The sequence below is a fragment of the Brienomyrus brachyistius genome, chromosome 2 (assembly GCF_023856365.1).
Source record: "Brienomyrus brachyistius isolate T26 chromosome 2, BBRACH_0.4, whole genome shotgun sequence".
Lineage (NCBI taxonomy): Eukaryota > Metazoa > Chordata > Actinopteri > Osteoglossiformes > Mormyridae > Brienomyrus > Brienomyrus brachyistius.
In genome coordinates this window covers 9916039-9942671 of record NC_064534.1, presented here as the reverse complement: position 1 = coordinate 9942671, position 26633 = coordinate 9916039, and the positions used below count along the sequence as shown (strand labels likewise).

The 26633-nt window shown below is 45.6% G+C and overlaps 1 protein-coding gene across 3 annotated transcripts in view; it reads left to right on the top strand.

Moving 5' to 3' along the window:
* Positions 1-25092, top strand: part of lrrtm4l2 (leucine rich repeat transmembrane neuronal 4 like 2) — a 36743-nt gene extending 11651 nt beyond the window's left edge. Inside the window, exons 2-3 of one of the 3 annotated variants that reach the window (XM_049004797.1) lie at positions 3078-4693; positions 22798-25092. In XM_049004797.1, coding sequence (XP_048860754.1) covers positions 3078-4693; positions 22798-22863 — 1682 coding nt within the window. In that variant the 3' untranslated portion in view covers positions 22864-25092. Of the gene's footprint in view, positions 1-3077; positions 4747-6954; positions 7326-22797 lie in introns of those variants that run through there. The other 2 variants (XM_049004805.1, XR_007388868.1) reach the window with 2 other exon arrangements.
* Positions 25093-26633: the final 1541 nt, after the last annotated feature.

Sequence of the window (26633 nt, the reverse complement as noted above, 5' to 3'; positions counted from 1 at the left end):
TTTCAATAAGCCGGGATTAAGTCGGAAAAATGTGCGGAAATAATGAATACCTGGGTATATACTGATATATATTCCTCAGCACATATGCTGGTATAAATTGTGCTTAGTAGATTTTGTATACTGTTGTTAAAGACCTCGTACTGTCGTATATATCACTGAAAGCCAGTATCGTTATAAGACGTAGTTAATTATTTTATATAATTATCATAAAATAACCCCCTCTATTTCATGTGTACAGAATGCTAGTTAAAATATTCAGGAGATGTATAGCCGTCCATCTTCCAGCTACTTATCGCAGTCTTGGTGGGGCCTGGTAGCACAAAACACAAGACTGGGGTTGTACCCAAGTCTGATACATGCACACACTCAAAATCTAAGGACAGTTTTGTGATGCCGATTAGCCTAAGCATAGCCTGCAGAATATAGGGGTAACATGCAAAGACAGAGGAGAGGTGGGATGCAAACACCCAACCTGTGCTGACACACAGTGCCACTGTTATATTTTTATGTGTGTGTGTGTGTGTGTGTGTTTTTGTGTGTATATGTGTATGTATTACCTGGAAAAGGTAACGATGTACACTGAATGTTATTCATCTTTAGCCTGTCAGAATATGACATTTCCATCTGTTTTTTTTTTTTAATTCCATGTATTTCAATCTCTCCGTGTTTCATTGAAGCCCCCAACCCCGCTTCAAAGGAAGCTTATCTCCTGTGACTTCTCTTTGCCAAAACATCGCCTCTTATGCGAAGCATTATTTTGTGCGTTGCGGTGATAGCAGTCATTCCCCCCCTCCCGGTTCTCCCGGTAACCGTACCGACGCTTTTCTCGCTGTGAGGATGTGGGGACCATCTGTGTGGGAGAGGAGTGCGTCTTTTTCCACCGCAGGCTCGCCGACGGGGGCGTGAACTGGGGAAGAGCTGCATGTTGGCAACACTTCCCCATTTATGGGTAAATCCTTGGGCTGGAGAGCCTCACGCCTGCAGAGGTGTGGGGCTCGTAACGGAAAGGGAGCTGGCTGAAGTTTACCCCCCAAAAATATCGTACTGCCTTTGTACCCCTTGAGAGAGATAATTAACCTAGATGATCTCGCTAAAAGATTTAATTGTGTGAAAGTGTTTTAAAAGGAAAACGAGCGTCTAGGAAAAAGTTATAAAGTATATAAATAAACGTCTCTGCTGTAATGGCGTTTAGCTTCTGTAAGGGCTGCTTAGGGAGTAACGCTGTGGCTTCACACAGCCAGGACTGTGGGTCTGTGTGCTAACAAGCTGCACACTTTCTCCACGATTGTGCACGGTTCCCCCTGGCGAAGCTTCCTTGTGCCATCTGAAAATCATAGCTGTAGCGTGGTCTTTAAATTGCTCTTAGTACGTGAGTATGAGCTTGTGTATCCTGCACTGGGCAGGCATCCCATCCAGGGTGTCCCCTGCCTTGTGCCCTGTGCTTCCTGGGATGGGCTCCGGGCCCCCCTGCCACCCTACACCAGTCACGGTCGAGGGAGGATTTCCATAATGCTGAGGTGCTGTTCACTGTTATCACCACATAACTGTGTAGCAGCACCCATGTGGGACAGGAGCCTTGTTTTTGCACCAGAAGCCACTGCAGACATCCGTGCTTAGATACAAGTGTTAATGTTCTTAGTGTTACTGCCTTACGTCACGTTATTTCACTGATTTGTAGCAGGAATGCTTAGAAAAAGAATGTAGTTTGGAGACCCAGATCACTTGGAATGAGATTCCCTGAATTCATATGTGTCTTCTAGAAGGATGCATATTGCTTGCGAAATGCATGCAGTTTATGTATTATAAGATAGCATTGCAGGGCAGCAGAGCGTTAAACCGAGAAGCTGAAGGGAAGCGGCTTACGTTCCTGAAGCAAAGCAGCCAGATTATGTCATACAGTCATTGTTTGGAATTATTAGCAGTTCTTCGACTCACATCTTACCCCCCAAATTTTTTTTTAAACGAAATCTTTTGTCTTGAGGGTCAGGTACTTGGATTATTTTGGAACAAACTGTCCCAGCACGTTAACTCTGCTTTAGAGTGAGGAACAGCTGTGGAGTATGTTTGACTGTATGGGAAAGCGTAGGACAATGTTTCTCAACTCCGTCCTTGGGGACCCCAAGACAGACCACATTTTTGCTCCCTCCCAGGTCCCAACACACCTGTACCAGGTACAGAATGTACTTGTTTGCTTGTTTGGTTCGGGCGTGCTGAGAGCCGAGAAGGAGCAAAAATGTGAACTGTCTGGGGGTCCTCAAGGACAGGGATGAGAAGCACTGGTGCAGTGAAATTAGTGTCTGACTGTACAGTGAAATTAGTGTCAAGCCAACAGAGGCAAATGGAGGCACTTCCATTCTCTTTCAGAATTGGATTTTCACCATGAACATTCTAGATGACGGTCGGTTTTGTGTAAGATGCCATTATGACCCAAATTAGTCAGCCGTTTCCCAGAGACTGATGTGTACCATTCCTGTGCCTTGATCCTACAGCAACATTTAAAAAAAAAGTGGTCTGTAAAAATGCATTTTCCTTTATGATGTTGCAGCTATATGCTTATATTTAAGTACACGGTGTTAGTTGAACATGTCACACAAGACAAAACATAGGAACAAAATCGGGAGCTTTGAAGATGAGATGCTACGTGTGGAGGGAGCAAAAAGCCAGACATACAGGTGGATTTTAATTTGTAGAGCAAAGCACGCTGCCTATTGCGTCAGCTCCATAACGTTTGGGGAAATGGTAATTTTTTTTGCCCTTCCTGTACTCCAGTTTCACTCTGCATTTCTTAAATTAAAGTACTTACAACTCTTGCCTGGGCTTTGATAACATGATGCATTAAGCTCATACGCAGGCTGCACTCCAACAACAGTGACGTCCAGACCTTCATTACAGCAGTAAAACTCCAGAAAGAACAAAGAAGCTCTTCCCAATGGGGGGGGGAGTACTTGAAAATTGTAAATGTTCTGAGAATGTAAAGCACTTTTTTGGGGTCAGTCGCATGATCCAGCTGGGGCCCAGAGGATGCGTGGGTGATCTGCATTACCGACGTAACTTGCGTATCCTGTCTTCTCCTGCAGGGTGGTCCCGTGGTGGCAGCCGGCTGGTATGTCTCCTTCTCCAAGTCTCGGTGCTGGCACTGCTTGCCGGCGCGGAGAAGATGTGCCCCCGGGGGTGTCGCTGCGAGGGGAAGATCGCTTACTGCGAGTCAGGATCCTTCCAGGACATTCCTGAGAACGTGTCCAGCGGCTGCCAGGGCCTGTCACTGCGCTACAATGGCTTGACGACCCTGCTGCCATACCAGTTTGCCCACCTCAGCCAGCTTGTCTGGCTCTACCTGGACCACAATGCCATCGGTGTGGTGGACAGCCGGGCCTTCCAGGGCGTGCGGCGGCTCAAGGAGCTGATCCTGAGCTCCAACAAGATCTCACAGCTCCACAACCAGACCTTTCATGGCGTGCCCAACCTGCGCAACCTGGACCTGTCCTACAACAAGCTGCAGGAGTTGCAGCCAGGTCAGTTCCAGGGTCTGCGCAAACTGCAGAGCCTGCACCTGCGCTCCAATGGGCTCACGGGTATCCCCATCCGCGCCTTCCTGGAGTGTCGCAGCCTGGAGTTCCTGGACCTGGGATACAACCGCCTGCGTGCCGTCACACGCACCACCTTCCTGGGGCTGCTCAAGCTCACTGAGCTGCATCTGGAGCACAACCAGTTCTCCCGAATTAACTTCTTCCTCTTCCCGCGACTCCTCAACCTACGGGCGCTCTACCTACAATGGAACCGCATTCGTTTAATCACCCAGGGCCTCCCCTGGACCTGGCACACTCTGCAGAAACTGGACCTCTCTGGGAACGAGATCCAAGCCCTAGACCCGGCCATATTCCAGTGCCTGCCCAACTTGCAGATACTCAACCTAGAGTCCAACAAGCTCAGCAACGTGTCACAAGAGGCAGTGGCCTCGTGGACCTCTTTGAACACCATCAGCTTGGCCGGCAATGTGTGGGACTGCGGTCCGGGCATCTGCCCCCTGGTGGCCTGGTTGAGGAACTTCAAGGGCAGCAAGGACACCACTATGATATGTAGCAGCCCCAAATCACTCCAGGGGGAGAAGGTGATAGAGGCTGTGAGGAATTACTCCGTCTGTGAGGAGACGCCAACTTTGGCACCGACCTTGATGCCGACGGACCAGCTGACTATGGTCCCCATGACAGCCACTGTGAGACCTCCTCCCCCACCTACTCCTGCCCCCACCACACGAGCAGTCCCCACTTGGCTCAAACCCCAACTCCTCCCGCCTCTTGACTCTGGTCGTACTGACAGGGGGTTCTGGCCTCGTCCAAGTGGTGCCACATCCCCCGGAAACTCACCTGCCACCCCCGAGCCACCGTTTGAGCACATGTCCTTCCACAAGATCGTGGCGGGTGGTGTAGCCCTCTTCCTGTCTGTGTCGCTCATCCTTCTGGTCATCTACGTGTCGTGGAAGCGGTATCCCAGAACCATGAGGCAGCTCCAGCAGCACTCGGCGGGCCGAAAGCGGAGGAAAAAGGCCCCAGAGACGGAGCCGGAGTCTGGCCTGAGCCCCCAGCTCCAGGAGTACTACATGAGCTACAACCCGACGAGCTCAGACACCATGGACATGCTGGTTAACGGTACAGCCCCTTGCACCTGCACCATCTCCGGCTCCAGAGAATGTGAGGTATGATCCGTCAAAAGCTCCCTCAAAATGCTCTCCGCGTCTGGGAGTGAGAGGTAATTTATTTTTGTTGTTGTTGTTGTTTTTGAACATTGACTTCTGAGGGCTAAGCACCTTTGATTCTTCTGTCTGGGCCAACATGCTTTCAGTTAATTCCAGGCAGCCGTAATTACAGAATTAGACCTGTTGTCATGAAAATTGTCTCCTAACAAATACAGGATTACTCAGAATTAAGAGTGCCTACCCCCGATTCAGTGTTTTTCTTACTAATAACACCATCATCAGTCGCTTTTACATGTGCCCTTTTTTTGCTGTCTCGTTGTTACTCACCCTTGGCGTCATGCAGCCTCCAAGAAGACTGTATAAGTTTAAAAATGAAATGGTATTTAAACACATTCCAGAGGTTGGCTTCTGGAAGCTTCCACATGCCGTCTTTTTACATGGATCTGGGCTTCCCTTTGCCTTCTTTCATAGACTGAACCATTTCTCTGACCTGTTGATAAGAAGCTCTCCAGACCAAGTGTAAATATGGGAAGGTTCTGGGCAGGGTTGGGTGGAGCACAACGTAGACGTCTCGGTACTGCATTGACAGACTGTTTTGAAACTGTGATGGCTAAGGTGAACTAGGGATTCAGGTTAGATTAGTTTTGTTAAAGCACAACACGTGGAATCCCTTACATTAGCATGTGGTTTGTGTGTGTGTGTGCGTGTGTGTGTGTGTGTGCATGCTTATGAATGAACCGTGACTGAGTAATGACTCGGGTGATCCTTCTGTTCTGTCTACCTGCTGACCACTGATCACCGCGGGAGTTCAGTCGCACAGATGGAGTTTGAAAAGCCGGCCGAAAGTGCGAAGAGCGCATGGTACGAGGCTGGCTCGTTCGCACATGTTGCCGGGGATAGAGAAGGCCGTGGTTCTTCAGGAAAACATGGCTGGTTATTTCAGCTGCGTACGTTAGGCTACATGGTAAAAACACAATTTCACTCAAGAACACAGATACCAGGCTCCATGTAGAGGTTGTGAATGATACATCTTTGCTTTAACCCAAGTGTTTTTTTTTTCACCTCATCATAGAAACAAGATTATTTCATGCTTTAAATAGGGTGGCAGGGATATAAGGTCTTTCCTCAGAGTTAGATATTAAAGCAAAATAAGGGGGGGAGAACAAGTCTAGCATAAAAGAAAACCCTGAAGTGGAAACGCGTTGGCAGGAATAAGATCGCCCACCAAGGTCCATTAACCTCAGCATCGATATCCATCTCCTCTGCTAAAGAACCACCATGACACATTATAGTCATTTCCATGATGAGAGGAATATGAAATGTCGGTACACATTCACTTCTGGGTACCCCCGGTATATTACTCATCCCTTTAGCCATTTAAAATGAGCATGGGTTTGTTGGGGGGGGCTTGGGGGGACAACGACAATTAAACACCATGCTGTTTGTGCAAACAACACCTCGACAACTACACTGTAATGATATCTATGCCACCGCAGATCAGTTTTACAACCTATTAGGCAGATGGCCATGTAGCAGCCACATAGCTAATTACGCTGTGCGTGCTATGTGATGGCCAAGCATGGGTAGGCCTCGGGGGGCGGATGGATACATGGAATCGCTCTCACGTGTAATAGCTGTCCTGAGGACGGCCTCTCGCCTCGGGTAGCATATGTACGCTATGGTGCGTATGCCTTATTCCCCACAGCCGCGGTGGCCCTCTGTGAAATCCACGGGAGGATGTGATGTCAGCCCTCACGGGAATGTGTGAAACGAATGGATGTCGGGGAGGTAGGAAGGATCCGCACCACCGGATATTACTGCACGTAAACACTTCAGGTCATAAAAACACAGCCTTCATCTCCCCATCTGTCGTGCTGCAGGCGATTACTCATGACTGGTTTTTTATTAAAATATGCATATACTGTATATGCAGCATAGGCCTGTTCTGGATAAGCGGTTATGGAAGATGGATGGATGGATGTATGTGCATATTTACATATTTATGTGCGTAGGTATGTTTTATTTTAAGCAAAGGTTATGCATTTTTGCATCGACCGTCTTTGGAAAGGCATTAGTTTGTGCTGCGTCATTAGCAGGATGCAGATTTAGCAGGCGGCTCTTTAATAATGTTGGAAATTTAAACAGCATGAGAGCAATGAATAAGGAGGGCCAGCTCCGGTGACCCCTCCCTGTTTAATGAGGTCATTAGGCCGGACAGAGCGGCGCGGGAAATGAATAATTAATGGAGTAACAGTGTTTATTGTCGTCGCCAGCCGTAATCCCTGCCGTTTTGGATTGTTAATCGCACTCCGCGCATCAGCACGACGGCCAGCATGCGGAGGCCAGCGGAATGGCGACATCCCCGCCAGTCGACTTCCTGTTTTCCACACGCAACCTGCGTTTTGGCGGCAGCGCTAATCGGAGGAGCGTCGCGGGCGCCAGCTAGCAGGGGCCTGGTAAACAAGCGGATTTGCGTGCCTGCATATGCCAGCGTCACAACGTCCCGCCGCCCCGACAGTCAGCGCGACGCTTCGATGTCCTCGCGGCTAGGGCTCGTGCTGGCCGCCTAAAACGAGTGGCGCGCTGGGAGAATTAATGGTGGTGGGATGCAGCTTAAAATATTAAAAATGAGGTAAATCTTTATTCATTGCCTCACTCGTTGTGATGCTAAGTAATTAGGGATATGACTGGTATTTCTTTGAAAATAATTTTTTCAGGACATTTGTTCCCAATTTAGGGGAGTTGAGAACCCCTTTTCATTACAGGTTGATATAAAGCGAGATATTTCAGTACCGTAATTTTTTATTACAGGTTCGCGTAACACGTTGTGGCCCACAGCAGAACTATAGCCGTAACAGAATCAGTATGATTAAATGTCTTATAAACAAAGACCCCGTCCCCACCCCCGTCAGCTCAGTGGTAGGAGCAAGCAGGATGCAACACCGACAATTACGCTTTTATCCCGAAGCTCGTCCAGTAACCTATAAATAAATTGAACAAGATGAAAGGAAAATAGGCAGGATGGCACTTGTGTGCATCGCCATAGTAACGCGAACTGGTTTGTCCGAAGTGCTGCGGGAAGCTTTAGGTGAGGTTTGTTTTATTTAAGTGTGTCTGTGATGTCCTTCTATGCACCGAAATAGCAATTATTCTAAATAGGTTCACCGTGTCAGCTTACCTTATTGGCCAGTAGCCTCAATGCTGGAGTGAACTGTAATTTAATTATTCTTGTGTACTGTTTGTATGAAGACAATGTTACTTGTGATGTTCCGTCCTGTAATTGTGACAGACAGCAGGACAAGGCCGTTACCGTGTGGTAACCTAGCGCTGGATTTCAGCACCAGACGCTGTAATAACGAACGCAGAAACACTTTCCTGAGGCAGTTTGCGATCAGAACAACACGTTTCTAAGAGATTTGTACATGTTTTCATTTTAGGTTTGGGGAAGTAAGCAGCATAAAAATACATATATGACTGTTAATGGGTAGCTCAGTGGTAGTGATGTAGTCGAACAGTTTGGGGTTCAGTGTGTGTGTGGGTGATCCAGGTTTACCTTACCTTGTGGGGACCAAATGTCCCCACAAGGTAAGGTAAGAACCTGGATCACCCACACCTACAATGTCCCCAGAATGTGATGAATACCTGTGTTCTTTTTTTTTTTTTTACCTTATGGGGACCAGTTTCCTCCGTTTTATAAAAAATAAGTGACTGAAAAAAACTAAAAATGCAAAAACTCTTGTATTTTGTTTGGTTACTTAAGGTTATGGTTAATGCTGGGTAGGGGCTAAGGTTGTTATAGTTAGCATTAGCATTTTTCCCATAGAAATGAATCTATGGTTCCCAAAAAGATATATGATTACACGACTATGTGTGTGTGTGGTCCAGCTATACATTACATTGTGAGGACCAAATGCCCCCATGATGTGATAAAACCTGTCATTCTGACCTTGTGGGGACCATTTTTTTGGATGATCTCTACAAAGTTATGTTTGTGAGTAGTTTGCATGTTCATGTCATGTGTTACCTACGTTTCCTCCCGTAGTCCAGAAACATGCAGGTAACTGGGATGGTCCGCCTAAAGCAAGTCTATATTCCTTTAGCACACAAAGCCAAGGTCCACTACCCTCCCATAAAGTTTTCCGAGGGGTTTCCCCCGTTGTTAGATTTTGCCAGTGGAAGGGGAGGGGGGGATTCCACTTAGGTAGATTTTAGGGCAGGGGGTTCGATTTGCATGGTTTGTGTCCAGATGAATACCCTGGTCTAAAGTATGTGAGGCAAGTGTGCCCCCGCCCCCCCCCACTTAAGCTTCAGGCCCAATGACGACATACGACTTGTACCAGATAAGACAGTGTTGAAGATGTATGAATAAATGTGAATATTTTAGGCTCTTGGTTATAATACAGATCAATATTTAACATGGTGTATTTTAACCTTGAATTATTTAATCTTGTACGCGTAGCTTATGAATGTATATGACCTGTGAGCTGTGTCTACCACATGCGAAATCCTCTTTACCTATTAGGATGCTATGATAAACCAAAAGAAACTGACTTTAAAATTTTTTTTAAGCAGGTTAATCACATGAAGTACATTATACATGCAGATCGCACGCAGTGAGCTACTTTTTCATGCAGATGTGGGGCTAAATGAAACTGAGTGTCTTGAAAACCTTAGCTGACGTCTGTCTGCCTTTTAATCGCCGTTAGGCCATTTCTCTTCTTCTTTTTTTAACCGAAATTGCCTTTTTTTTATCAATGTGTGCCCACAAACACCTGGTGAAGTAGCAAATGGATTAGTTGTGGGAAGCAGGGCTGTCTTTCTGGAGCAAAAACATGGAGATTAAAGCCAATCTCTTGTTTTATTTAGTCGTCTCCCTCGAAACACGAACGTGCCTTTAATAATTCTGCAGCCATCCGCTCGATATTCATGCTGCGAGGGCTGAAGCGGCGATTAGTAATCAAACTAGCCAAAGTAGTCAGAGATAAAGCGCTAATAAAGAAAATAACAGCAGTTGAGCAAATAAGACAAGATGTCGGAAATGAATCATTCCTGGAATGGCCCGAGGATTAGGGATGGGTATTGAAAAACCGGTACTGAATGGCTACCGTTTCGGCAATGAGAGATACCGATATTATCGATAAGCTCCTAGACAAACGGTGCCACTATCAGTATTTTTGCTGTTAATTCATTCTAAGGGCGCTTTTCCACCGTATCAAGTACTGTACTTTTGGTACTTAAGTAACGTACTAAAAGTACTATAAATCAAGGTATTAGTTTACTACTGGTGTAAAAACTGGTACTGGTGCTGAATAACGTCACAACGCGAGGCAGGGCATTTTGTACTGAATTCAAAAAAAGGCTTTAGGCTATTAAATGGCTAGACGATGTTTGATATTAATACCAACATCGCGTGTTATGCACATGCAATTCCTATGTGTCTAGTCATCTAGATTAAGATCAGCCTTTTTCTTTCTTTCAGTTCTGTACAGACGTTATAGCGCAGGGGGTTTGTTTCGTTAAAACATTTTTACTTTGTCGTAGGAAACAAAATACTTAACCAGCTTTGCAATTTTAATTATTATTCCTTTTATGGATTATCTAATGTACATATGTTTAAAAATTAGTTTAAAGCTTTACCTCTGCTGCTTGTGCATAAGTACTACATGCCGTCTCCGGAACAATCATAATCATTTAAATCAGATGGATTTGTGAGAAATTATCGGCAAAAACTCCTGTTTGCTTTATAAATACCCCAGTGTTTATTACAACCAAATAATACCGTTCCGCCCTAGTATATTATACAAAGTACTTAATTTCTTGTCCCTGCCATCCTGATCTTGTTGTGTCTGTGCTTCCAACTAGATCACAGTTAATGCTTGGGTCTCTTTATTGGGTCGTCCATTATTATAATTTTTTTTTTCTTTATCGTTGTTCTCTGAGTTCGCAACTTTTTTTATATAGATATCTGTTGTATTGTGTTTCAGAGGCAGGCTATTTGCGTAACCAGTCGACAAAGACATTATTTCAAGTCCCACCCCAAAGTACCGGAAAAGCACCCCGGTTCTGCACTTTTGGTACTGGAACGTGACTGGAAGTCACTGGAATAGGGAAAGTAACGAAAGTACCGTACCGTAAGAAGTGACCTAACATAGTGGCATTTTTAAATTCTTAACAATCCCCAAATGATGATGATACTGCAGGTCATATATTTTAGTTGCAAAAGTGCATGTTTATATATTGTGCTCTCCAGTCATCATGACAGATGGGGTAAAGCGTTCAAAAGTGTAGGCTCACTTTAGTAAATGTAATGCTTATGAAAGTAAATTAATGACAGAAGACATCGATGCAAAAATTAGTTACATTAAGCGAATAAAAACACATTGCATTTAATAATGCTTGAATAAAAATATTCAATAATTCTTGAATATCTGGGGGCTGTAATTTCATGTGAATATACATTTCAACATTGAATATTTCAGTAAAAATATTTCAGTTGTAATTTCATTGGTAAAATAATCAATGAAAAAATGCTCAGCTACCACAGTTCAGTTCCAAGATATACAGCTTATGAAGTTCATTTGTATAATTCAGTCACCTGAATTCAGTTAATTTGCTTTCTCCTCAAAATACATTTCAAAATGACAAATTCAGTTGTAAACATTTGTTGTGTTTTAATACCATCTTCATAACTCAAGAGGTAATATCCAGTACTTTTGTTTTCACTTTACAAATACACTGCCAAATTTTCAGTGGTTTAAAATTCGGCCTGAAATTCAGCCTTCTATATCCAGGACTAGCAGGATAATGAAGTAGCACTGCATTAATACAGGAAACTAACTTATTTTTGAAAAAATGTTATATTAAAATCACTGTTAAATCTCTTCACGTCGTGTCATGTCTTTTTTGCACCACATTATGGAGAGTAGTATTGATAAGAGTATCGATGCTAATCAATGCCGCTACTTATCATTATCATTAGTATCGATAAAACCCAAATAATACCCATCCATAGTGAGGATACACACAGTTTACCTGTCAGGGAACTGATGTGGGCAGGTGTCATGGCCTCCTGCTTCCTGGTGCCCCCTGATGGACTGGCACCCCATCCAGGGAGGGCCCCTGCCTGGTACTCTGTGCCTCCTGGGACAGACTACCGACCTCCATTGATATTGTTGCTCGATTATCAGTTATAGAAGATACATAGATGATATTGATGTAGTGTTGTATTTGTTGCGTGATGGATGGATGGTGACAGATTTGACTTTTGACAGCATGATGGTTAAATAAAGATAATCCAAGTTCCTTTAGAGATAATAACCTGTATAACAATTTACATATTTTGTCCAAACCGACATACAAGTGAGGCAAATAGTACATGGCAAACATCTGTTCTGTCAAGGAGTCAACTAGGCATAAGAGCAGCTAGACTGAGCTTCCAATGAATGCCCAGGTACGAGTGTAAGCGGTATTGGAGTAGGAGCTACATAACAACTAGACAGCGACTTGATAACCTGATAATTTTCGCGGGCCAGAAGTGCAACATAAGAGCATTTAAAGAACAAGGCATCAGGGAAAAGACAAAAAATAATTTTGGATTAGAAACGTCAGCTAGACAGCGTTATATTTCCAGCATAGCTGCCCTTTTTTGCTTTTAGCACTCCTGGGCTGATTTCCTGTTCTGCATGGCTGCCCCAGTCTCTCAAGGTGGGCAGGGCCACACCACATCAGCCTGGCTGATCACACGCGCTTATGAGTGCGGCCTCTAGACAGCCCGGCTAAACACACTGGATTTGAAGGCGCCGGCTTGCCAGCTACTCTTAGGCTGCAAACTGTGCCTGCTCAAGGAAGAAGGTGTTTTTTTATGCTTAGTAACTGAGGAAGTCACAAACTTGATAAAACTTATTAAAACTTGATGTGAGGCCCCATGTTTCACTCCACAGCGTGTATCAGAGCCTTTGATTTGATGACTTTGATAATTCCCCATGGAAGTGTATAAATAAATGAAAAAAGGAGAACACACAAGATAAACATACAACGAGCGAGGGCCAGGAATGGAACTCATAACATGGAGGCGTGAGGCCATAATACTGCCCACTTAGGCACTACGCTACCATTCGAAACTATAGCATTTGAGAAATTCACTCAGTAGATGTTTTTGTCAGAGGTGGAAAATTCAGTAAAAATCCATACCAAGAATTTGTTTCAACCAACTATTTGAACTTAAAGAGTCAATCAGTGAGTATTCAGCTGATTGGTTGGAACAAATCTTAGCCTGGATTTTTACTTTCTGGACCTAAACTTTCCACCTTTGGCTTTTGTCCAAAGCAATGTATATGTGAGTTCAGATAGGATCAGCAGGTGTCCCTGGAGTATTTGTAATTAAGGGCCTTCCATCAGGACTAGCCATGGAATTTGAACCCACGACCTTTTGGGCACAGAGGCCTAATTCAGTGAGCTATGTACTGGCCCATACTTCATTAGCACAGTGATGTCGCGTTGACATTAGGTTGTAAAACAGGGGTTCCCAACACTAGCCCTGACGGAGTAGTGAATACGCATATTTAATTCTGTCTAACCATGTGAATGATTTATCGGCTGAACTCGTTCACCCTACTCTCTCACTGTCAAGGCTGCTCCTGTCTTAAAGAAAGTACTGAGCTCGCACAGACCGGCATACCCCGTGAGGTCACGGCTTCAAGACACGGTCGGAATATTTTATCCATGAAGTCGGCACCAGATTGCGGACATCTGGCTTGATGAAGAGATTAAAATTGAGTGCCGCTTGGAATCGGCCGCCATTCTGCATATTTGTCTTTAGCAGTTTAATGATATTTAAATATTTGTTGTGGTCCACCAGCTCGGTTTGCATCCATAATAAGGCTTTGTTTAGTCCAGTGTAGCTAGAGTGGGATCTGCATCTACGTCTTTCATATTGGCACTCTGGGAGGTTTCTGATCCGATCTGTCATCTTGCGAGTTGTGTGAGAGCATTCTTCTTAGGGACGGCGATTGTTACCCTTTGGGATCCCACATGGGACTGGCATGTTTGTTTATTACATTTCTATTATGAAGGGGGTGTGGATATTAAAACTAATTCCAAGATGCTGTGGGAGTAAAAAAGGAGGTATTGGATTTCAAAAGGGATTACCAGTGCTGAAATCAATCTGAGCCTGATTATATGTCAACCCCCCCTCCCCCCCCCCCCCCCCCCCACAAAAAAAAACCTTTAACACTGTAAGCTTACCCTGGATTTCAGTCCTGGTAAAAACCAAGGTGGATAACCTGTGGAGGGTGATGATGTTCAACGGGTTAGGCCAGTGTGCCTCTGCTTGGGTGGAGTGCCATGGGCTCATTAACAAGGCCCTTAATCCCCCAAAATTCTCCAGGGGTGCCAGATAAATGGCTAACCCTGTGTGTGTCATAAAATCTGTGTGTCTTAAAGGAGAGCAAGATGGGATAAATGAAAATTCCGACCCACTGCTTGAGCAGAAACCCCAGAATGAAGAGGGCAGTACTGAATCAATAAGAGCGGGCCTCGCACATCGTCACAGAGACCACCTCTGTCACCAGGCCTGTCCTTTCTGCGCCAATCCCTGAGCTCCTTCCGCAAGCACAACGAGGCGCTTGTTCGGCGAAAGCCTGCAGCCAATTATCTCACTCAGTTCCCGGGAAGGCCAGCGACACTTACAATGTCTTCATTACCGTCCCTGTGAGGGATTTGTTGGGGGGGGGGAGCAGGTATTAATAGACCTGGTCGCGGTGGGTTCCGGTCACTGCAGCGAAAGGGCAACAGCGGACCGGTCTTTGTGGATTAGCCGATGGTACGAGAGAAGTGTCTGTCCGGTCGGAGGTGGGGATCCTGGGGTCTGGGGGTGGAGGTGGGCCAAAAACTGAGCAAGGCATGCTGGGTAGCCCGTTAGCCATCCAATCACGTGCGGTCACACTTGCATGCCGTCTGTCGGGTGTATTCCGCTCACCTTTCCCCCTTGCCGTCCTCTCTCATGTCTCTGGGAACCTTGCCATGCCCCCCAACACCTATACTACATTCTCAGAGCAGGGTGCTCGGAGGGGGCAGGCAACAGAAGTCACGACAGCTACTCATGTAAGGGATTGTGATCCCCCCCCGGAGGTCAGGCCATTACACTTATTAGAATCCCACCCCACCCCCTCCCGTCAGCATCCCTGTGTCTAGGAGGGAAATTAAAACAGGCAGCATGGTGTTCGCACATTCCAAGCGGATTAGATGTGTCGATTGAAGAGGATTGGCCTGTTGGTAGTCGTGGGCCACTAATTTTTATAGAGGCCCTTCTGTTCTTATTAAATAATTCGGCAACATACAAGCCACACAGCTATCAGCTTATGGGCTAATACGCTCATATAGATTAAACAAGAATACCTTGGAAAAGTGTCATCAGCCTAATGCCATTTTATAAATGTTTTCAGTGCAGTAGTAGGCATTTTCTCCCAGACGGCCATGTCAGCATTTAGACCCACTCCAGTAAGAATCGGGTCTCCCTCCAAAGTGCCTTCAGAAAAGGTCCATAAGGATCCCAGGGATGTGATGGACTCGCCGACTTCCCACGTATGCCGTTCTTCTGTCCAATCGAAGTATCTAGATGGAGCGGGCCTTGACCTCACCAGCATCTATGCGGGAGCGATGCAGAGCAAACTGCAAATGAGTCGCACCTCTGTGCCCCTGCTTTCAGAAGCTGTTACATTACCGCCTCATACTGAGCCCTAAAAGTCCGTAATCAGCCGTGGTACTGGATGGGTGGGCGCCTGAAACTACCTATAAATGCTCTCATTTTATGCAGGCACTGTGGAAGAATGAGGACCTCTAAGGAATTGTCCGTTAGCTGTCCCCCCCCCCCCCCCCCAGCAGTGTTTTCCAGACCCGCTGACCTAGTCTAGGATTGAGGTGGCCAAGTAGCCTTTTGTAGGACGCACAGGACGCAGTGTCACATTCACGCAGTGCCGAAACGCCAGGCCAGCTCTCAGCGTGCTCTTGGATCACAGGAGGGAACCCCTCGTAAGCATGGAGAGAGCGTGCCGGGCGGAATCGTACCCACAGCCCTGAGGTGTGAGGGCAGCCAAGAATTCACGTCATTCTGCCTTCGGTTGTTTGTTTTGGTACAATAATAATAATATTAAAGCAGAACTCTTCTGCTGCATGTACACGAACGTTAAAAAATGACAAATGTTAAAGCCAAGAAAAGGTTATGGCACCATATGTGCCTGTTCGATTTAAACGCTGCCATACGGAAAATGAAAATCATGGCCTACCAAAAATACCTATAACTATAGCAATGAGTATAATCAAAGCTTACACACATGTGTGTATATATACACAATTTATACTTCATGTACTGTACTACAATTAAGTATCATTAAATATTAAATACTATACTATTTATACCATTCCTATATATAATACACAGAACTGAATGTTCTCAGCAAGATCTAGAAGAAGATGTCGGGGACATTTTAATAAGAAAAGCACATTTGTGCAGGTAGTGCACCTCCTGTGAAGATGCACAGTGCCCAAGGAGTGTGCTCAGCGCCTTCTCACAGCAAAGCTGCTACACAGGGTGTGTTCCAAAAGTTATACATGCCCCCAGCTAGGAGCTCGGGTTACCGCCAACTGTGGTAAGAGGGAATTAAAAAGCTCCCATTGCAAACACTAACTAGAGGCTCCCTCTGAGGCTGCAGTCCACACACACGAGGCAGGAAGGAAGTCTTTGATATTCTCCCAGAATTCACTAGGGGATAAGCAATTTAAAATGTCCAATACGGATGTGGCATTTGCTAAGCACTGTTTTTATTCATTTAGTGCCCTGTTTTGGGTTGGCGCCCTATCCTGTATTGATCCTGGGTTGTCCCTGCCTTGTGCCCGTAGTCACCAGGATAGGCTCCAGACCCTTCACTGCCCTGAATAGGATACGCGGTTACAGAAAATGGATGGATGGATTTTATTTAGCACATTTTAAAATTGATGTTTTAAAAGGATGCAAAATTTAACATGTAGTATTTCTGAATAAACTGATCAACTGTTAGCAGTTTACTGTTAAGTGTTTTAGTGGCCGGGCAGATAAATTCTTAAATTAGGTTAAAAGATATGACAGTATAAAACCCACTTGTGAGTGATCATCTTTTTTGCAGTGGTTGCACTATTTAATTTCACAGGGCATCTATCTAATCGCTTCCATTAGAGCATTGCAGAGAGTTGAGGAAAAAAAAAAAAAACAACCGCATGAATTATAGAAGAGAAGCTGTTTAATTATATAAATTATTGTATTGGGCCTTGATACTCTGCTCCATAGCCTGCTCTGAGTAATTGCTCAGAGAATTTCACGGGAATAAAAAGATGCCGTTCTTGTGTAGAGCCACCTGAATTAAAAATTAAAGTGGAATTTTATTACACTTTTAACAAAACTTGGCATGTTTAGATGCAGGTACAATTTTTCATCAGGCCACAAAGATTAGTGTTTTTTTTATTTATTTTTTTATTCCCTTGGGGTGTTGGGTGGGGGCATGCTGTCATTTTAAATCAATGATGTTTTTCTTTTCATTTTAATGATTTCAGGTTGTTTTCTCTGCTATTCTCTATTAGCCTGTTAGCCTCCTGGGTAAGGCATTGTACTGTCCCTCTGCAAGACAGAAATTACATCCAGGGGAACATGTTCATGAGCTTATCCCAGCATCCTTAGCGAGCCTCTAGCAGCTATGGACGGGGGCCGTAAATATCTGTAAAATTCGGAACACCAGCATATTTAAAAATATATCATTATATTTTCTGTACCTTGGGTCAGCCGTGAAACTTGGATTATTATTATTAGGTGCCATCAAGTCTGTATCACCTCCTGGTGACCGTATAGACAGCATTTCTCCTGAATGTCCTGTCTTCTGTGGAACTTATACACAGGAAATGGCAAAAAATATTGAGTGAATTTCCAATGCAGGCGGGTTGGTCTATTACGGTGACATTCATTCTCAGCGGCTGACAGATTCTGTGGCTTGTAATATCGGGCCTAAATTTGGCGATAGATTTTAAACGCAGAAGGAAGGGGAGAACGCAGAACGAGTGTGTGTCTTTCAGAATGTCTGCCCGGGAACATGGCGGTCTCGTATGGGGAAGTGCGGCCTCTTTGCGGCATTCGACCGCACACACCAGCAACTGAAGGAAGTGTCCGTTTTGACGGCCAGGTTCTCCGCTCCGTCAGCCTTCAGTCAGAAGCGCGTGTCACTCGTTTCTGAGATTCTCAGGGTTTTTTATGTTTTACTTTCTTATTTTTTGGGCTTTTTTCAGTGCCTTGATTACAATCACGAATCCCCACAGGACACAGAACCGGGTATGTCTAAATGGAGGTGTATCCATGGCAACACACAGCCGTAGATGCACGCGTCTGTTTTATGCTGCGTGTAAGTGCCATGGGTGGTCCACTTTATAAAGCATGTACTCACATTATAGTCCAGCAAAGCTTTTGTCAGCTGAAACAAAATCGTTAGGGGAATTTATGTTAAAGCTTTTTACTCACCTTGTATGACCATTTATCCAGTATGGGCCCAAAGTGAGCTTGAAGCCTATCCCAGTAAGCACAGGGCACCAGGCAGGGGTGCACACTGAGCAGGATGCCAGTCCACAAGGTGCAGCACGCATTCTGGGCAATTTACTGTCCCCAGTTCACCTAACTGCGCCTTTTGCACCGCAAATGGAAATAAGAGAGCCCTGGGGAATATGGGGGCTCCGCACAGTCGGCGGCATGACATGAACCCATGCAGAGTGACAGGAGAACAGGCATCGCGAATGAGCTTTGCGTGTAATATGCCTGAGATCCAATACACAGGTAATACCTTATTTTAGGATAAACACCCCCCACCCCCACTGCCACTGTCCCCTCTGAAAGCCTGAACAGGTGGTTTCCAGAACAATCTTGTGAGAGAGACAGTTTTTAATTATGGATAAATCTTCAACACCCCACAGCTGTGTAGTTTTTGCATCAGTAAATGTCAAACAAATGTAATAATGAATAAGTAAATGATTAGAACCCATGTTCACCTTTAGTCTGACTGTTAATGACATAAACCAGCTCATGGGTGTTTTACTTAGACAGAAGTTGGTGGGTACAAGCAACTAGAGGAGGCAGGAACAAGACATCTGATTTATTGGTCCTGCTTTCTCTAGTTGCTTAGACCCACTTCATCTACGTCTGTTTATCTCTCTGAACCAATCATTTTCTCCTTCTGTTCTTCTTGTGTAAGTAAACCTTCCACTAACCATAAACCAAACACAGGGATGCTATTTTGTCCCATTACACCAGGCATATGTCCTACTGGTGCTTCAGTAAACATAAATGGCTGAAGTGTGAAGCTATATCGCTTTTTTAGCTAAAAGGCTCCTTCAATCGTAATGTGATAATGCATCCCTTAGCATGAACATGCATGAACAAAGAAATCAGTCTCTTCCCCAAGGAAAGCTGGCCATCCGTTCATGCACCTGCCGTCTTTCTCTTTCAAGCTACTTCCTCAAAACATTTCCGTCACGTTGAAAGACTTAAATCTGGAGTCCAGACTCCTGCCAGCGACCTCAGTTCAGGCCTCTGAGGCGGGGGCCATGCTGCACTCTGATCACATCTAGTCTAAAAAAAAAAAAGATAAACAAATATTCAAACAAGCAACCCGGCATATGAGTGACAGCTAGCCGTATGCGGACGTGGCACATCTGCGCATGACTGGATCCGCCCACTCGGTCCTGCCGTCCCATGGGTCAAAATTTTAGTCTGCGGCAGTAGGATGGTGGAGAAGGAGATGGTTTAACAGGCAGAACACGTTGTCCACCTTCAGAGTCGCCTGTCATCCTGTCTTAATCCCGGGCAACCAGCACAACATTCTGCTCGGTCCCGAGGGCCCACAGACTCTCTGGCTCCAATGCACGTATATGTAATAATCTAAAAAAAAAAATTATATTTCCCCATGTCAGCTTGAAATTTATCCTTAAGGAATTCCCACCTGTCCTCTCGATTTCCCGCTTTCAGAAGTAATACCACAGATTCTATTTTCGCTGAAGCCTGAAAACGATTTAAATCTATTTTTTTTTTCATGTGCACGATAGAGGCTAACCTGCCTAAAAGCGCCATGATGCCAGCAGAGTATGACAGTTAATTAATTTTAACATTAAGTCCAGTAATTTGTCATGAGTAGCTGTTAGTTATACTTATCCATCCATCCATCTCCCAGCAAAAGGTCAAGGGTTGGGTGGGTCATGGCAGGAGGCAGCCTGGACAGGATACAAGTCCATTGCGGGATTCGAACCCCCAACCCTAGCAGTGTGAAACCACCATGCTTCCCATTGAGCCTTCTTTGGTGCCAGCTGTACATTTGCGTGTAGTCAGTTTGACCTCCTCATGCAGTCTGTGCTGTGTGTTAAACGCCATGCTGTGTTCTTTTCCATGCTGTGCATCATCTGATTAACTCCTCCCCCCATATTATCACCCTGCATGTGGATCATGTGACTACTGCATCTGCCTGCCGACTGGACACTTTGGCCCAACAGCATACAGTGTAGCTTCCCTCCCATCCTCAGATTATATTGTGTATTGTATGTCAAAAAAATCCTTGCACTATGCCAGCTTCCCTCCCTCACACACAGAAAATACTCTGAGCTTGTCCGGAAGACCTTTACAGAGTCATTAGGCAGTGTTTAGCCTATGAGCCATTGCTCTCAGAGAGATGCAGTGCAGTGACCCCAGCGGACTACATTAAGATAAAAAGATCCTGTCCGCTGCACGTGTGACTCTGTGCCCATATCAGCTCTGAAGTGACGGCATTAAACTCTTGATGAACAAAAATGGCAGGTGCTGTGTGGCCACTCACCGGCTGCCTTATCTTCACCTTATAATCATTCTGAGTGGCCAGGTATTAAAAAGGTTTCGTGTTTTTAACCTCCTGTCATCCCCCGCCCCCCGCCACTTTTAATCCACAAGCTGACTTTTGAATCTTTGATTTTTACACACACACACACACACATACGCCGGAAAAGTGTCAAGGGAGAAAAGAGTGTAAACGGAGGAATGGAAAGGGGAGAATCCATGCAGAAAGCGGGACAGCCGGGGGGGGGGAGGGATATCAGAGCCGTGGGTGCACTCAGCTGTTCTTTGTGCGGGAGAGGCAGTCTCAATGTCAAAGCAGCTGGAATGTGAGGCTCGAGCTCCTCAGGAGGGTGTGGGGGCTCATCCCACTGGGATATGCCAGCATGCCGCTCCAGTGCAGCTTGACACTGCCGTCCGGGGCAATACCTGCAAATTGGGCAGCTGGCCCCATCCAGTGAGAGCCGTCTGCCAGCAGAGGAAGGGCAGTGCGAATCAGTGCCGCAGTGACGGGATGGGGGGGGGGGGGCACACCTGCGCGGTCTCTTCTTCACAGCACCCAACCCCCCTGTTTTAATTCTGTTTTCCAGTCCACTGCCTCCTGCAGTTGTTTGTTAATTAGCGAATCCGACAGACGTCGGTAATAAAGAGACGATGAAATATGATGCACTTTGTCATCTGATCAGCCTCTCCATTTGTAGAGGCTTGGGGACTTATGTTTTAATTAGTTCTGTTAATTTTAAATATTTATCCCAGGTAAATGTCAGGTAAGCCATTCTACCTCAAAGACTCACATGTCCTCGTTTTTAAAGGATTTTAGGGCAGAAATCCAAATCGAGTGAGAGCCACATCCAGCGGCAAAGTTTTGTCCGGGTGTCCAGAACTTATGGCTGCACCCCTGCAGACAGGACTAAACTTAATTTGAAACATACATCCTGCTGTCTTAAAACACACATGTTGGGTAATTTAGAGACAGCATTCTCCAAGCTGCATGCTTTTTGATCATAGTAGTACACCAACATACACATTCCACTGTTGGTGGGATTCAAACCCCAACACTGCCGGTATGAAACAATAGTGCAACCCACTGAGCCACCATGCTTCATTTTAGAAATGCAAAGGAAGGCAATTTGTGTGAGAGACAGACACAATTGTTAAAGCCTAATAATGCGCACATTTGTGTTATCAAGCCAGGATTTCCTACAGGCTGCTATGGAAAAGAGCAGCTGAGGCCAGATTTGCGTGTAGTTTGCCAAGCGTTACACAATTTTGAATATTTTAGATATGTAATTTTCTCTCTCCTTTTCTCCTAAGTTAAATTGAGAGTTGCCTGATTATAATGCTCCTTTGCATCGCCATGCCAACGCCGTTGCACTTTGGTTTTCATAAAGAAAAAAATGTCTTAGCCCATGGCAACGGAGTCAAAGAAATTTTTGAGGCGCGGCGACGTAACCTGGGTGCTGGCGGTAAACGCGGGTCCCGGCTGCAGTAATTGGAGGGAAGCTATTTTGCAGCAATATCATGTGTGTTTCTTTATATATCGGCTTTGTCACTAGGAGCTGTGCCATTCAAGGGTGACCCCCCCCCCATTTTGTATGTGAGTCGATCGTTAATGAAGGCATTAAGGTGGTGAAGCAGCCCGATGCTTTTGGAATACTTCAAAATGCTAACAAAAAAAAGAAGAAAACATTAAACACAAAAATGGTAGGAAAGGCTGAACCCTCCACATTTCAAGACGCAGAGAATTGAGCAAAAATCATCCATATTTTTTTATTTGTCACATGAGGGTCCCTCCCAGGCTGTCATTGCATGCAGTGCTAATTAGCATTCATGGGGACGGTCTTAATTTGTTTAAGATAAAATGGCAGAGGATACGAGGTTGATGCACCAGAACGGAACTTATTTAATTTGATCTGCCCAAGTTTAATTAATATTTAGGAAATGGATGCAAAGCGCCGGTCGATGCAGAGCAGAGTTTCGTTTGAGGGCTCGCTGTGTCCGGCAGTAAATCCTCCGATGGCATTCCCTCCAAATATCAAAAAAAAAATCATAATTATAAAAATAAGATTTTGAAGGAGTTTGACATTGCGCTGCATTTAATTTCATTCCTAATTGGGATTTATGTGTGTGTGTTTTATTTTTGTTTGTGAAATGGAAAACACATCCTTTATTTTCACAGGGAAGGGGCAAGACACTGAGGGGGGGACTCTCATTAATTCGTTTTTTGTTCTCTCCCTCTCAGAATGAATACACTTGTCTCAGGCCGCTGCCGGGCGTGTGGCTTGGGGATCTGTCGGCGATTCACTGAATGGAGCAAGCGACGAGAGGACAGAACGGACAGAACCAAAACTGAAGCCTGAGGAGCCGGTCGGCTCATTCATGCGTACATGTGACATACGCGGGATTCCTGTTTCGCTTTATTTTTTTGCTTAGTCTTTCTATATTCGGCTCAGCCCACCTCTTTCACCGACGCTTCGTTTTTGTGTGTGTCAGGCCTTCGCGGGTCACCAGGGACCTTGAAATTCCTGCGGCCCCCACACATGCATGTGCCCGGTATTCAGACATGGGGGGGGGGGGTGCACTTCTCACCCAAAATCATTGGGCCGTCACAACTGAGGCCCCTCAGGACAGCGACGAGATGCTAGGTGGCGAAGCAAAGGTGGAATACCCAGACACTGCTGGGCATGGCGCCCCCTCCTGGCTGTGACGTGCCAGTGAGGACAGGACCTTGGCCAGGGGCACAAGTTCCACAGAAGGTCCGTCTCGGCCATTAAGGAGCAGCGCTTTCGGAGGCACAGGACTCCGTCGGCCCTCCCCGAGGTGGCCCCGCCAACCGCAGTTGGCCCTCATACCCACGCGTCGGCCCTTCGGAAAGGACCAGACCTCCCACTCATGTCCTTCAGACTCAACACCTTTTGTGTCGTCCTTCCAGTTGAATGTAGCCCCCCTCCCCGCCAAGCTCGTCACCTTCTTTCATCTGCAGCTTCTAAAGTCTTTGTTGTGGAAGAGAGTTTTATCTTCAATGAAGAGACCACTCAAGGATCTTCGCCACTTCCTCCCCCGTTTCCTGTCACTGGCCGTTTATTAACCTCCCAGCACGTGCCGTACACGACAGAGGGACTCTGTACAAATGAGGACCCCAACACTACATGTACACGTGACGCTCCCTTGCCCCCCCCCCCCCCCCCACCTCCCCGGGGACACACACACACATACACACACATACACACACTTCCTGGTGCAGAGGACACAGACTTTCCAGCAGGGTCCCCTGTAGATGTTCTGGAGATCAATCGGCAAAGTCTCCCCATCCCACCCCTTCTGTGATGATGGATCGCTGCTCTACACTTATGGACCCCCCTCCCCCATCAATAATAAATCACACTAAAATGGGCCCCCTCCTCTCACTGAGCCTGCACTATCAATAACGGGCTCTTTCCTGAGCCCCTTGGCTAGGTCCCCACGGTGACCTGTTTCTGAGCACACTCCTCGTTCCGGTCCGTGTTCGGGCACACAGCTCTGGGGACAGCTCACACCATCGGACAGGCCGTGGGGACCCGGTTTTGTGCCTGGTGAGCAGCAGTGCGGAGGAGTTCAGTCGAAGGGCAGGAGGGAGAGTCCCGAAGCCACGACGGTACCATCACCGCGTAATTTTGCTAAAGGAAAAAAAAGGTGATTCACAGCGTGCAGCCAATTACAGCCGCCCCTCGCCGCCAACAATCCCGACAGCAGCCTCGGGTCCAGCTGCTAGCCAGGACCCAGTGGTGGCGTGATCTGTGTTTTTGGCAGGTCCACCATTAATGAAAAAGGACACTTGGGTTGATTTATATTTATAAGCTAAACCCTGGAATCTCAAAGTGTGTCATGTGAGGAATAGTCTGGATGAAGAGTAGAATGGATCATAGGATATAAATGTGGAAGGTTCTAGAATAAGCTGGATGTTTTTTTTATTATTTTCTTTTTCATTCTCCTTGTAATTTCAAGCTCAGTGCAGTCAGTATTAGAGGTTTAACGTGAATGTTCCGCATCCCATCGATCTGGACCTCTGTAGATTTACTCTGAAGAACATGCACTCATGTGCACCGGTGAGACTCTTACATCCCGAGGAGGCTGAGTGTGATTTTTTTTTAAATAGGAATATGACCCATTTGAAAAGAACAAACTCATTAGGTTAGGTAAGAACATCGAGGAGTGAGTTGTTACATTAGTGTGTTCCCCTGTTAGGAGAAGGGAACATTCTTACTACTCCCTCATGAGGAACATCATGTAGCAAGTCTCCCCCTCCACCAGCCCAGCCCAGGTGCATTAAAGCAGAACTCAGACAATTTGGGAATTAAATACACATTGAGGGTATACCCCTTATGTTCTGTACCTATCAGCCTGCTGTATACAGGAAGCACGCTCTCACGTGTGGTACATTCCCAGTGATTCCTCTGACCCCAAAGTCCAGAACCTTGAAGAGAGGAAGACCCGAAGAGAAAAACAAATTTTTGAAAGTTATGGATTTTTTTTTAAGAAATTATATCGAATTGTCACAAAACGGCATTTGTCATGTTTTTATAATGATGTTGTTGTAAAAATCAATATGAAAATATACACTGGTTTTTTGGAACATTATCACTAAGCTGTTTTTATTTAAAGAAACAAGGTTTTTGTCTCTAGTATCACATCCATCCATCTCTGAACCATTTATCCTAGTCAGGGCTTGGTAGGGGTGGGGGATGGAGCCTATCCCAGGCAGGACAGGACGTAAGATTGGGGTACAGCCTAGATCGGATGCCAGTTAGCCTGACTGCACATATTTGAATTGTGACCAGAAAACCTCATAACACAGGGAGAGACCAGCTTCACACACACTGAGCAGACGTGAGATCCAACCACCTGGAGGTGCGAGGTAACAGCGCTGCGCCCTGAGGCGCCACATGGAAATGCATGTTCATTTAAATGCTGGCTTAATTAAGGTCAGGCAGAAGCTTACAATGAATCATAGTTATCCTGTTGAATTATACACATTGCATCTCATATGATGTTTTAAAGGTCTTTCCTTCTGTGGTCATTCCTAATTGGGATTCTTTTGGTCAGGGTATATTTTGCTCACAATTCGCACAAATATTTTGAAGAAATGAAACCGCTCCAACGCTTAGACTTATCTTTACAGAGAATAATACGTTTCAAATTCCATTTCTGATGTGACCTGGGATTATGAGTACAAGAGCAATAAATCGTCTAAGCTAATAAATTAATTCATCCCAATTAACCTGAACAGCGATGTAGACTGAGGTGCAACTCAGGTCTGAAGCATCTCTGCTTGTCTCTTTTAAAGAGTTCTGAATATTTTGGTCCAGTCCCTATCATTAATTACATATGGTGTGTAATTATCATGATAGGTCAAATCGGGAGTTCAGATTTTGCGCCAGTTCTGCAGCGTGTGCTGTAATTAGAGGAGGGTTGTGACAAAGGAAGAACTGACAGTGGGTCGTCATGCCCGAAAACCTTGCTCTAATTAAAAAAGGGGAAAAAAATGGCCAAATCTGTCAAGGAAGGCTAACACCTGGGAAGTCGCAGCGATGGAGTAGGATATGCCCCATCGCCCTCCACAGTACTTTTTGATGTGTCCTGGCTTCCAGTACTGCTGTAATCTGGTAATTGTCTTTGATGTTCAACAAGCCATCAGTGAACCTACCACCCACTTATCCAGTACAGACCTGGAGTCTAATCCTAGGCTGTATAGATCACAAGGCTGGGGACATGCTGGATGGGATTTTGTCCATCACAGGGCTCACACACACACACACACACTCAAATGCTATGGGTAACTGGAGACGTCTATTACCCAAACCATATGTCTTGTAGAGAGGAAATCAATGATCAATCATTATTCCTCTACCGTACTTACAACATTAGAATGGAGGAGACATTTAAAGCAAGAGAAGTAGTGGTGATATCTTGGCTGCTGTCATCTTCAGAAGGATTAGATCGTGGGGGTCATGCTTTCGAAGGTCAGCGAAGGTCAGCTTGAAACTACAATACTGGTTCGCCGTGGGTGTCAGCCTCCAAAAAGCAGCTATACTTTATTCC